General features: G+C 49.5%; 1 protein-coding gene across 1 annotated transcript; it reads left to right on the forward strand.

Moving 5' to 3' along the window:
- Window positions 1-709: 709 nt before the first annotated feature.
- CLDN1 (claudin 1) lies at window positions 710-12445 on the forward strand. Its single transcript, XM_075098966.1, has 4 exons — window positions 710-1061; window positions 9195-9359; window positions 9793-9877; window positions 10380-12445. The coding sequence occupies exons 1-4, from the start codon at window positions 839-841 to the stop codon at window positions 10540-10542; spliced, it is 636 nt and encodes a 211-aa protein (XP_074955067.1). The 5' UTR covers window positions 710-838; the 3' UTR covers window positions 10543-12445.
- Window positions 12446-12791: the final 346 nt, after the last annotated feature.

The following is a 12791-nucleotide window of genomic DNA, read 5'->3' on the forward strand; positions in this document are numbered from 1 at the left end:
GCGTGTGCTGCGTGCCGGGGAAGCCGAGCAGCGAGTCTGCCAGGCAGGAAAAGTCCCCCTGCCCTTGCCGTGTAGTGGCGGGACTGGGGTGGGCCAGGGCAGGTGGGTCACACAGACACCAGCAGGACGAGCGGGATGGCACAGCCCCGTCTCTGTCTCCACCTTTCCCGTCGGAGGCGCTGGCTCAGGGAGGGTATCTTCACCGAAAAGGAGTTTATAGCTCCGGCTGTTAAAGGACAGCAACGGGCAGCAAGACCAAGGAAGGCGAATGTGTTGGTAGACCCACAAGCACAACCAGAGGTGCCAAAACCTCCGTGGGTGCCAAAGCATCGCCTGGCACGCCCGGTGGGGGACAAAAAGGACAGTCCCTCCAGCCCTTTCTCCAGAGGCAGTGAGGGGGAGGGTGGGCCCCAGGAGCTGTGAGTCAGTGCGAAACCCTGAGAGAGGGCGTCACTCCCGGGGAGCGGGGGGGCATTTTGATGCCCCTTCACCCCGGGGGTGTCGCCATCCCCCCCTGACGCCGCTCCCCATGGAGGAAGGGGCGGGGGGGGGGGGAGGGCAGCAGCCAGGGCGGCTCCCCCGACTTCACCGCGGAGGAAGGCGGGGGGGTGCGTGGGGCCCCGTCCCACCGCGTAAAACCCCGCGGGGCGGGGCGGGGGCGGGGCCGCCAGGGGGCGCCCTTTGCGCGGCTTTAAAAACTGCGCGGGGCGGCGCGCGGGCGGCAGTGCGGTGCGGTGCGCGGGGCTGGTCGCCTTCGCTCCCTCCCCTCGCAGAGACCCTCCGCCGGCGCGGAGCAGCGCCCCCCGCCCAGCTCACCCCGGCCCGGCTCCGCGCAGACATGGCCAGCGGGGGGCTGCAGCTCCTGGGCTTCGTGCTGGCCTTCCTGGGCTGGATCGGCATCATCATCAGCACCGCCATGCCCCAGTGGAAGATGGCATCGTACGCGGGGGACAACATCGTCACGGCCCAGGCGCTCTACGAGGGGCTGTGGATGTCGTGCGCCATGCAGAGCACGGGGCAGATCCAGTGCAAGGTGTACGACTCGCTGCTCAAGTTGGAGGGTAAGTCGGGGCTCGGGGCGGCGGGTGTTGGGGTGCCCGTCTTGTTGGGACTGGGGATGTCCGTCCCGTCGGGGTCATCCCCTCCACCCAGCGCCTCTCGGGTCTGGGCTGAGCGTATCGGTCCCGTAGGGTCATTACTCCCACGCCGGTGCCGGTCGCGTCTCGTCTTGGGCTGTAGTGAATTGACACAGAGGGTACAGGTGCTGCCGCCCCGCCTCGCCCAGTGCCTGTCCTGCAGGGGTGCTGGTGCCGTCGGGTTTCACGGTCGCTGTCCCGTTGGAGCTATGCCGCCTTTACCTTCGGGGGTGAAGGTGTGGGGCTCGAGATCACCCATCGTCCCGTCGGAGCTTAGATGCATGTCTCTTGGGGGACCCCAGTGGCTCTCCCGCCGGGGCTGAGGGTGACTCCCGCGGTGACCGTCCTTCGGGGCAGCCGGGGCTCCGCGGCGCTGGGGCGCTTCCCGCGGTGGTACTGCCTCCTGGGGGGTAGAGGGGGGAGCCGGAGCCGTTCCGCAGCCCCCGGCCCGTCCCCCAGAAAAAAACGTCCCGGAAGGGGAAGGGTCAGAGCCTCCACTTGCGTTCGGGAAAGCGCCGTGATCGCGAGCAAGAGCTTTTGGCTGTAGAAGTTCAGACAGACACTGCCTTCGTGGGGCATGGCTCAGCACGAAGCGAAGTTCATCAGTGGCGCTGAATTGGTCTTTTCGAGCACGGATCCTTTTCTTTTTGGTTTGGCTGTTTCGGTCTTTTGTTCTCTGGGAAAGTCGCTGTTAATCCCGTGGGGCTTTTCAGCAAAGGGCTGGCAGGTGAGCTGGAATCTAGCCCAGCCTGGAGTTTTTAGGCAGACCAGTACATCAAGGTAATATCCAGGTCTCTTATCTTGTTTTGGGACGGCGAAGGCTTCTCATGGATGCAGGAGCCGTGGCCTGGCTTGCTGGGGTCTCCCTCGGGGCGGTAACGCGGAGCTGGAGCCCCGATGAGGGCTGTTTGTATGGCGCTGCAGCGTGTTAACTGATGCTGACACCCAAAAGGGTTTAAAAAAAAATCCGTTTTCAATATCCCTCCCCTCATCCCGAGTCCAGAAGTGTCTGTCTTGGAACACCTTCATCCCTCTCCCTCCCTAATTACCACCTTGGTCACCTCTTTCCCAAAGGAATGGGCAGGCAGTTTCACATAAACCGGGGACCATTGGGAGTATCCCCGACTTGGATTGCCACCAACCCTTCCCGTGTGTCATGCAGTGAAGCCGGACACCCCGCGCCCCACCTTCACTGTTGGCCTACATCAATCACTCCCGTTCCCTTGCCCCGAACAGCCGTGGGCCCTGCAGCTGGCAGAGGTGTAAATCACTCCCTTCAGGATTGTGGTGCACCTACTTAGCACAAACAGGGTGCAGGGCCGTGGATAATCAGGGCTGGGCTAAGCACACAGTCCGGGGAGGTTTGAACAGTAATTATATATAAGCTCAGCTTCAAGCCTCTTATCTCGCACTGGGGTTGGGGGCAAAGATGCCAGCGGGGCTGAGGTATCTCCAGCCACCCCCTGGATGGGTTGTGAAAGGTAAACTTGCCTTGGGGACTGTGTGGCTGCAGCCCATTGTGCTGTAAATGAGACCTACGTGCAGAATCAAATGTGGAGCCTAGCTTGAACATACTCCTAAAAACCTGCCCCAGGACCTTCAGACCTGCCGCGGCCATGGCTGAGTGCTGAAAACCAGCTGCTCCCCTCACCTTTGTCCTGCAAACAATAAGGGCTCTTCTTTTCCCGGGCTACGGGGGAGGGAGGTGTGAGGTGCCAGGGACCGAGGCCGAGCTATTAGTAGCCTTTTGTGCTCCTGGAGAGCCCCTGGCCCTGCAGGGCATGCTTGCCTGAAAATTCCCTGGAAGCCCAAGAAATATGGACATTGCAGGGGAAATTTTCCTAGTCGAGAAAACCAGTGAGGGCTGGCTAAAGGACTACTCCTTCTTTTGGTTTCCTTAGCTTGCTGCTTTCCTCACTTGAAAGCAGATCATACCTAGTGGGATACACATTTACTGTTTTCCCTGCCCGGTCTCCCTCCAAGGTCCCAAGGCCACATAGCCTTGGGCAGGGCCCAGCAGTGCTGTTCTGGGTGGAGGTGCGAACACCCCCCATTTATACCCAATTCACAGTAAGCTCCCTTACTACTTTTATTTGTCATGGTGAAGGTGTGGTACACCTATGTGGGCAGAAAAACTTCTTCCTGGCCATGCTTTCCTGCCAGAGTTTCACATGCCCTGAATGCTCTGAGCCACATGTTAGAGCCTCATGCACCGATGGGAGAGGCTCAGAACTGCAATTACTTTGTCCCCATTGAAAGGACTGAGTCTCCCCACACCTGCAGTAGTTCGTGGTTGTGGGAATGGTGGAAAGCTTTGCAAGCTAGCTTTTGGGTATCTGGTAGCCATTCCTCTAGATGTGTCAGTGTTTGGCTGCTTGGACTGATTCTGCATGTCAGAGGTGGGGTTGGCACAAGCTGATGAGCACTGTTAGCCAACTGAGGGGCCTCCAGCTTCCCGTGTGGCCACACTGCTGGAGTGCACCCATGCTGGCACTTCTCCCGCAGCTGCGTTCAGCTGAGGGCTTATGTCAGTGCTCCTATTCAGGCAATAGAAAGGCTGCATTTTGCTGGCTTACGTGAAAAGCAGTGCGTGGCCACATGCAGACATAGAGGCAACAAAAGCCACCCTTGCAACAAGGCTTTGTTGCACAGCCTCAGCATTGTTCTTATAGCCCTCCAGCATCGTCCATGGAGCTTAGCTCAGCTTTGTGCTCCTCTGGGGTCTCGGGGATGGTCTCAGACAGGAGGGAGAAGAGCTCCTGGTGCCTGCCTCTGGAAGCTTTCAGCCCTACCTAACCGCACTCTCCTGTTCAGAGCAGAGGTTGTTCGGTGTCCTGTCTTGGTGGTTCTAGCTGAAGATACTCATTGCCCTGTTTGGTTTTGCTGGGAGAGGTGCTGTGCTTGAGACAAGCTGAGACTCACCTACCACTTCATCACCAAATGTAGTACATCCACAATGAGCCTTTGTGCCTTAGCCCAGAAAATAAACAAGGGTTTGGATGCCCTCTGGGTCAAACAGCATCACTGAAATATGAAATCTTCCCTCCTACATCTTTACCACCCCAGCTGAGCCTGGTCCAAGAGCCGGGGAAGAGGACTGGGGGGAAGGGTTCATGCTCAGGTTACTTGCTGCTTTGTTGTGGTGGTGGGAGGGTTGGGAGGGTGGCCCAGGGATGGACAAAGCTATAGTATAGCAGGAGGGACAAATGTGTCCAAATAGTTGATCAGCTCTCTCCAGATCTTTAGATCTGGAGTAAGCAGGTAGAACCTGCTTGTATCTGTGCTTTCATGTGGGTTGAGGGTTAATTTGCTCCCATGTTTCTCAATCCCTGTTCCTTCCTCATGAAAAATGATTGAGTGATAAAGCAGTCTCACTTGTGCTGTGCTTTGAGAAGGTAGAGGGTTACTTGGAATGCCACCAAGGCTGTTCCTGTGCAGTGCCCTGTTGTGTCTGCAAGAGGGGATGGGAGTCTGTTGCAATGCACTGGCTTTATTGCTCTACAAGCAGCTTCTAAGCAGCTTTAGTAGCTAGTATTACTAAATCTCTTGGTAAGGGAATTTCCAGGCTTTGTGGGAAAACGGGCTGCCCAGGTCTTCTCTGACCACGAATCTGGAAATGGTGGCACTGCATGTTGCCTGTCTTACCAGCAAGCTTTCTCTGCTCTTTTGAGTGACTGCAGGAGGGCATTGAACCTTATTTGCTTTGGGTTAGGTGGAGTACGAGGCCACTGTCACGTACTGAACTTGCCTCTTTTGCAGTGGACATGCAGTGAGGACTTCCCAGCCTTTCCGTTTGGGCAAGAAACATGACCCTGTCTGACTGTGTGCTGCCTATATCCCTCTGTTCAGTCTCCCAGACTTGTGGGAAGGTGCTTAAAAGGAGTCCAGACTGGAATACCTGATGGTGATGGGTGTGCAGGGTCTTTGCAGGGGCTGGTAAGGAGGTTGAAAGCCTCCAAGCCATTTAGCAGGCTTTTGGGTCCAGCCAGAATGACTGCAAAGTGTGAGAGATATTTGCTGGCTACCTCTGAAGCTGTTATTGCTTGCTCAGATCCTCATTTGCTTGCCTGCTGCACAAAAGTAACTTTCACATGATGGCAGGGCAGAACAGCAGGATCTCAGGTCCTGCTTCTTCAGGGAGACTCAGCTTTCATGAAACCCCAGTGGGAAGGCTTTGAAGGCTGCTGGCTTTTCTTGGAGGTGGATGCTGTAACAGGCTTCCTGCACTGCAGGGGTGCTTGTAACTAACTCCTGGGGAACTTCTATTGCAGAGATTAGAGGGAGCTGCACAGCATCTGTTTCACCTGTATTCTGTCATCACTTGGTTGCATGAAGGCCCACGGGAAGGGAAGAAAAAGTCCATAGTTTAAATACAAACAAGGCAGTCAGTGAGCATCCCTATCAGAAAATAATCTGCACGCAGAGCTATTACAGCAATTTTGCATTACAAACAGGCATTACAAAAATCCCATGGCACTTGCCCAGCAGCTTTTCTATAATGTAGACTATATAAACAGAATAAATAAGGAAATATGATGACAGAAAAATAACCTCAAACATATGCTGGTGAAGTCCTTTTCTTTAACTAAGGAGTTGCCAGCAATTACTTCTGTGTCAGGTAATGATAGTTGTGGGAAGGAAAAAGTCTTACATAGGCTTTAGATAAATGGCATCATGTATAGTTTGTGTCCAAACCCACAAAGTCAGAGCTGTTAGCCTGTTTTTAAAAAGTGGGTTTCATCATGTGAAACAGGTGTGAGCTGCTGTCATTTTTGTCAGCTTACACAGTATTTTATTGCCTGCAGAATTCACATTTGTTATGAATGATCCTCAGTACCTTTGGTACTTGCTGCTTTCTTGCTATAGGGTTTTCAGACCAGGGGTCTCATTACTAACTAGCAATAAAAGTTTGGCTTCTGAGTCAGTAGTGGTTTATACTGACAATATACTGTTGCCATGTAACAGCTGTCGTTGGATGCCAGGCCAGTTTCTTGCCCTGTGTGGGACTGTGTCTTTCCCCAAGGGCTCCTGAGACTGCCTGGGCTTTCTGACAGCTGTGGTTTATGGTGCGGGAGGCTATGAGCACTGCAGAACCTGTTCCTGTTGGAGGGAGAGTTACACAGCAAGGAGTGTAGAGGAAATATGATAGAAGTTGTGAAGTTAAATTGCTGGAGAGTACTTCACCTTGGTTTTGGTAGTGAGTTCTGTTTAGCAGGTTAAGACAGTAGTATACTTATATAATCTGGGATTTTAAAGCACCTGGAAAGGTCCATGTGAACAACAGAACTCATTAAACCAGCTTTCTCAGCCTCTGGATGTGCAGCTTCCATTGACAACATGGTGGTTAATGTGTACATAATAACTAATAGCTTGTATGATGATTAACCACAGTCAATGTACTGCACACATTGCAAAAGCAGTAGGAAGACAAAAGCGCTGTCTCCCAGCATGTGCTTTGAGTGTGGGGCAGCCAGGCCAGGTAGAGGTGAGGATGGCTGGCTAATACAGTTGTCACATTAAAACTTCTTAGGATAAAGAGACAGTCTGTTCTGCAAATGTGCCAACCTGTTCTGTCCTACTGCAAGTTTCCTAAATGCCTCTGTCCTCTTGTGCCATGGGTAAGAGAGGTGTGAGGACACCAGGAGATGTCCCTTCAGGGTCTGCTGCTGAAAGCGGGAATCTCCGGCAAATGCTCACAATGCTGCTTTTTGTTTGGCTGCTTCTGCAAAGCTGTCATGGCACGCATGCAGTGAATACTGGTACATCTTGAGATTTTAGCAGGTTTCATAGCTAGGTCTTCTGAGGTCATAGAAACTTTTTCAAGCATCTTCCTGTGTCTGTCCCTTAGGTACTGTGTTTGAAGGTGGAAGGTCTCTTCCCACCCTTTTAACTAGTGTTCTAGTTGTTTGAGGTAACACTTCATATTTTCAGCCTCATGAAAGAGCTCTTTCAAAACCCTCTCCTATAGAGTAATTTCTTATGCAGCAAGACTAAGCCCAGCTCTACTGTAGACTTGATGAAACAGATTTGGTACCTCTACACAAAATGTCCTTTCCCATGCAAAGTATGAACCAGTGTTTAGCCATCGGCCTCTCCAGAGCTGCTGCTGTAATGCACAGTTTAACCTTAAGTGTATGGCAGTAGAATTGGTTGTCTGTGTGGTAACTTGTCACCTGAAATATTTCTGAAAATTGGCATAGCTTTTGTAAGCTAGAAATTATTTTGAGTGTGATCTCTGACACTGGAGATAAATCGCAAATGTGTTTGGATACTGCTGTTGGGGTTTATGTTAAAGTGATATATGGCTCTGTAAATGGGTTTCTGCAATCAATGCAGCAGATGGGTTTTGATTAACACCTGGGCAGAGTGGAAGTGTTGCCCTTCCCCTTTGAAGGAAGTGAGAGATGACACGTAGCCAAGCTGATTGTGGGGTTTTTCCCAAGAAAGCAACTCTCAACTTTCTTCTTAGGAAAGTGTGTCACTTCCTATTGCCCTGAATATTGCTTTTTAATTGTATTGTTTTTAACTGGTTTCATAATCTAGTTACAGAACAGTAAGGTTGTGTATATAGAGGCTGGTCCAGATCTGTTTTAAAGCAGAACTAGAGCCTGATAGCCTCTTGTTTGTGTGTGTCACAAGAATTTTCCTGCACCAGCAGTGCCTTGGGGCAAACTGTAGTAAAGAAGCTGCAGAGGCAAGGTGTGTGGCTTTGCTACCCTCCTGGCCAGGATCAGAAAGAGCACATTGTTGTTGCACAGGCTCCAATGGGTTCGCTGTACCAGTGCTAAGTGCTAGCAGATGAGTTTGCAGGTGCCCTGTTGTAGGCTTGAATCTTGCAGCTGCAGTTGTCCAAGCCTGAAGTGCTTTGCAGAGCTCTAGCAGAATGTGGTCATTGTGCTTTCTGAGAGGTAAGGTCCAGGCTTGGGAAGAGATTCTGGTGATACTTTACTGAAACTGTACATGTGTCACTGCTAGATAACCTTCAGTGTCAGGGGAGGGGACACTTTTGCCTTGGTTACAGCATGCTCCTGGGAGCTTGTTCCTTTGATTAACCAGTCCTGTTTGTTCCCAGATGTTAACAGGACTGTATATTAAAATCCATGCTGTTTAAACAAACCTGATTTGCCAGGCAATAGAGCTCAGACACTTGCTTCACTGCTGTTCAGGTGTTCTGTCACCTGAGGTTTTTTAGTAATGACTTAATTTATATTGGATTTTTTCTTTGAGATCGAGAAAATCTGAATTCAGTAGCTCATGTGCATAGGGTTAGTGTGTCTATGCCTTCAGGTGAATCAATATAAAGCCAAATCTTGGATAAAGTACGTGGAGTCTGTCAGCTGAGAACCCAGGCAAATACAACTGCTGCCTACGGGAGGCATCACTCCGTGCTCTAATTCTTCAAAAGCACAAGAGGCTCTTAAAACACTTGAATATATTGAAGTCTAATCAGCTAAATATTTTAGGCAGAAAATACCGCTATTTTTTACTTGGCTGGGAAAATCCTGTTTCTGTTGCAATTGTATTTTCGTACCCTCTGGGACTCAAACTGAGGATTTAACGGAAAAATATCTCAATCAGCACTGAGGTATTTGTATAAGAGACAGGTTTTGGAAGCATTGAGCAATAAAGGGGCCTTGCTGTCTGCTGTGGGACTATTCATATGTGTGGTGCTATTCATATTAAAGCATGTGCCTAAACGCTTTGTCAAGGTTGAGCCTAAATCTGAATACTTCTTTTGATAAACAGATATGTCCTTCCAATTGGGATTCAAATGATCAAGGAACAAAAGATGTCTGAGGGCAATTCCCAGGTCATTTCCTGCCAAGAGCTGCATGCCCTTGTTTGCCATGCATTTTAGAAGAGGCTGAGTCCTCTCTTCTGATCCTGATGCATGACAGTTTCTTGGAGCTTAGAGCTCAAAAATAATCTTTTGCTTGGTTGTATCCTGTGTAACACGGAGCAGACTACTTTGGCACATGGTTACTGAGCACAATAATTGGAATTTCTGTTTGTATCTTGACTTTTCTTTGTGGTAACTCAAATCCTAATGTCTCCTAGGCAGTCTGCAGGCCACTCGGGCTTTGATGGTAGCTGCAATACTTCTGGGCCTTGTTGCTGTATTTGTTGCTGTGACTGGCATGAAATGCATGAAGTGCATGGAAGATGATCAGGTGAAGAAGATGCGGATGGCTGTCTTCGGTGGGGTGATCTTCATCATTGCAGGTTGGTAATGTACAGATGTGTTTAATATTAAAATGTGCCATTTCCTAAATAGTATTTATCCTGCATGGGATGTGAGCAGATGGGGAGAACTTGGTGTCATTGCTTCAAGAGCATTTTGGGCTGGGAATTCCCTCGTGGACTTTGGCACAGTAGCTGCTGGCTATCTGAGGCATCAGCTAGGTCTTTTGGCACCAGCATTATGCCTTGTACATGGACTGTATGCCTTCATCTCTATTAGCGAGAGCTGAGTTTGGCCTGTATGCACTGCTTCAGTGAAAAGCAGGGCTCTGCACTAAGTAACGTCTTGGGTCTTCCCAGGGTAGAAGCAGCTCAGCATCGCACTGGATACTGGTTACGCTACATAATTTTTGCAATGATTTTTTTGTTTTGGGTTTCTTAATAAGGCATGACATTGTGTTCCCTTCATGTGCAGGTTTGGCAGCGCTGGTGGCCACGTCATGGTACGGCAACAGAGTGGCTCGGGCCTTTTATGACCCTTTCACCCCTGTCAACACCAGGTACTGACCCATTTGATATAACGCTATAGTATAGCATGACAAATGCTCACAGGACTTAGTTTTGAGTAGCAGTGGCTCAAAACAAAGAAGGGAATTTCCTGAGATAGCTGGGTTGGCTTCATACTGTGCAGAAGGAGCATTAGGACCATATCTCATCATCCATGTGGCTCTTAAAACAAAGCCCAGACTTAAAGCAGCATTGCTGCCAGAGGCTTACCTGCTGTGACTTCTGTGTTTTTCCTCCACTAAATGCTTAAAGGCTGGTTTGTATGGAGCTTGGCTCTGCTGCAGCTGTGCAGGGTGAGCTGACAGACTGGACTAACCCAGTGTGCAAAGCTCCGGGCTTTGAGGGTCAGCAGAGTCTCTGAACGCTCCAAATTGCTGTCTTGCAGGAAGCCACCTCCATCCCAAATTCAGCTCCCTCCTGCTTTGTGTGGACATGCTAACACTAATCCAGAGGCATTACTTTCAGTATTCACTTTCTTCCTTGTTTCCCTGCCAGATTTGAGTTTGGATCAGCTCTCTTCATTGGCTGGGCAGCTGCTTCTCTGGCCATGCTGGGGGGAGCCTTCCTCTGCTGTTCCTGTCCACGGAGAGAAACTTCGTATCCACCCACCCGAGGCTATCCAAAAAATGCTCCCTCCACAGGGAAGGATTATGTATAATGAAACAAAGAGGAGGAACCACCAGCGCTGGTAGCGAAAGCAGTTTGGAGAGGACACTACAATGCCACTGTCCTGAGCAGAGTTGAGACTCTAGGTTCTGCCTTCCTCTTCTCCCAAAAATGTGTATATTTTTGTAATCCTCTTTGCTACTGGACATAACTTCTTTCTCTCCCAGCCCATGGAGGAAGGCTAGCCTAGGTTCATAGGTATTGCCACTGGAAAGATGAAACCTCCAAGCTTGGGTTAAGTTTAGTATTTGGGAGTAAAAGGGAAAAATGATACTGTTTTTTTTAGATGGCTGTTGGTGCTTTTTTAGTTGTGTTTTTTTTAAAAATAGATGGTAACAATTCAGTCCCATATCCCATTAAGTTAGAGCCCAGTGTGGTGTGTGTAGAAATTAAAGGAACATATATTATATACAAAGTGATGAAACCAATAGCTTAAGAGGAAACATTATTTTAGGGAAAAGACTTTACATGTAGGAATGTTTGAAGAGATCTAAAGCGTTCTTGTACTGTCTTCTTGGCATCATCTTCAGCACCCTACTTCCTGTGCAGATTGGCATGGCAGAGGGTCAGACACAATTAAATTGCTGTTACTTAAATTGAAATCTGTAACTGTCCATGCCCATGCTGTTGGCCAACAGATGCAACAAAGATGCAGCGTTAGGTGGATTGGCTTAACTGTATGTCATCACTCTTTTGACAAGATCTTGTAAGCTGATTGTGTCTGAGCCAAAGGCTTCAAAGCTACAGAGGTTAGGAAACTCCCAAAGCAGCTGCAGGTTTCCCTGGTGCCAGGGTAGAGCTAAAGAAAAACGATTGCCTTCTGTTTTCACTGGATGTCTCATGGGGCTGTTGCTGCTGTTCCTTAGACACTGAGTGTTGCCAGTGATTGTTTCTCCATGTTCCCACCCTAGTACCTAACTGAGCTTGAAGCTTTATCTCCTTGTGTGTGTTACAGGCCATTTTTTAACAAACTTCTGTTTCCTTGAGTCTTTAGGCTTAGTTACCACTCTCAGTTTGCCTTACGCAGCTAAATGTGTTAAACCAAACTGAATGCAATTCTGTTCCCTGATGTTTCCCCAAGGATACCTCACACGCTGCCATTTGATCCTGTATCTTTTCTTGTAAACACTTTCAGTGTTATGAAGGCAAATTACAAGGAAACTAACCCAAAGTTTATGGAATGTCTTTTAATCCAAGCTCACCAAAGAGGAAGAAACTAGCATTTTAAAGATAAAACCATCCTTGCATATTAAGTCATAGCTTAAAAAAAGGCAGCTCATCAGAGGTTCCCAGCCCTTCCTCTGAAACACCCAGTCAGTCACTTAGTGTTTGATTGACACTGGCTGAGGCTGTCCAGAGTTAAGTCTCATAATTCCTAGAAGGATGGTACCAGTTCTCCAAAGCTCAACCTTGCTTCTCCTACAAAAGGAAGCTGGTTGCTTCTGACCTGGCTTTATAATTTTGTATGTGTTCAGAGGCATCAGATTTCTTGATTTCCTTCCATAGACAGGGAGAGCCTGTGGGGCTGACTGATGTACAACCATGGCATTGGTGGTTTGTATAAGCCTTGTACCTCTGTTTGACCTGACTCTGCAACATAAATCAAAGTTACTAAAAAAAACAAGAGAGCATTTGCTTCAGGCTTGAGTTGATGTTGGCCTGTACTTGGAGCTGGGTCATATGGCTTCCACTTCTCCATGGGGAATTGCCCGTGCACAGCAGATGCCTCATGAGACCTTGCCTTAGGAGGTGGCAGCTCAGGTCACATTAAAGAGCTGCTGAAGTCTGTGCTTTTGTATTTGCATTAACCCTGAGCCAGGGAGCAGATGCTTGTATTGGGGAACTTGTATAAAGTGTTTAAACAATTTCAATAAATGGACTTTTTTTAAGGAAAATTTGACTGCATTACTTCACTTCTTGTTTTTGAGCAGTGCTTGGATAGTGTGCTTGGAAGAGTGGGGCTTGAGCTTTTGGGAGCCTGCCTGCCAGGATGGAGGTTTGTTTAGCTGTGTGTATCTACAGCAGACATAGGTGGGGACAGATCTTCTGCAGTGAGTCAGGCAGTTGTGGCCTCTGGCAGAAACTCACCCAGTAATCTGCTGTGATTGCAGCCCAGGAACCAGAAGGTCTGCTCCTCAGCAAGGCTGGCTGCACCCTGGGAGGAGCAGGAAGGGGCAGGGGGAAGGCAGATGGCTCCCTTGCAGGAGGGTAGGAGCAGCAGGAATGGGGAAGGGATGGGGT

The sequence above is a fragment of the Phalacrocorax aristotelis genome, chromosome 7 (genome assembly GCF_949628215.1).
Source record: "Phalacrocorax aristotelis chromosome 7, bGulAri2.1, whole genome shotgun sequence".
NCBI classification, from domain to species: Eukaryota; Metazoa; Chordata; class Aves; order Suliformes; family Phalacrocoracidae; genus Phalacrocorax; species Phalacrocorax aristotelis.

What these genes read in the sequence shown, in the direction of transcription:
- CLDN1 (XM_075098966.1), top strand. Translation starts at nt 839, where the DNA reads ATGGCCAGCGGGGGGCTGCAGCTCCTGGGCTTCGTGCTGGCCTTCCTG. An exon ending in CTCGCTGCTCAAGTTGGAGG is followed by an intron (nt 1,062 to 9,194) that starts GTAAGTCGGGGC and finishes AATGTCTCCTAG; the next exon opens with GCAGTCTGCAGGCCACTCGG. An exon ending in GGTGATCTTCATCATTGCAG is followed by an intron (nt 9,360 to 9,792) that starts GTTGGTAATGTA and finishes CTTCATGTGCAG; the next exon opens with GTTTGGCAGCGCTGGTGGCC.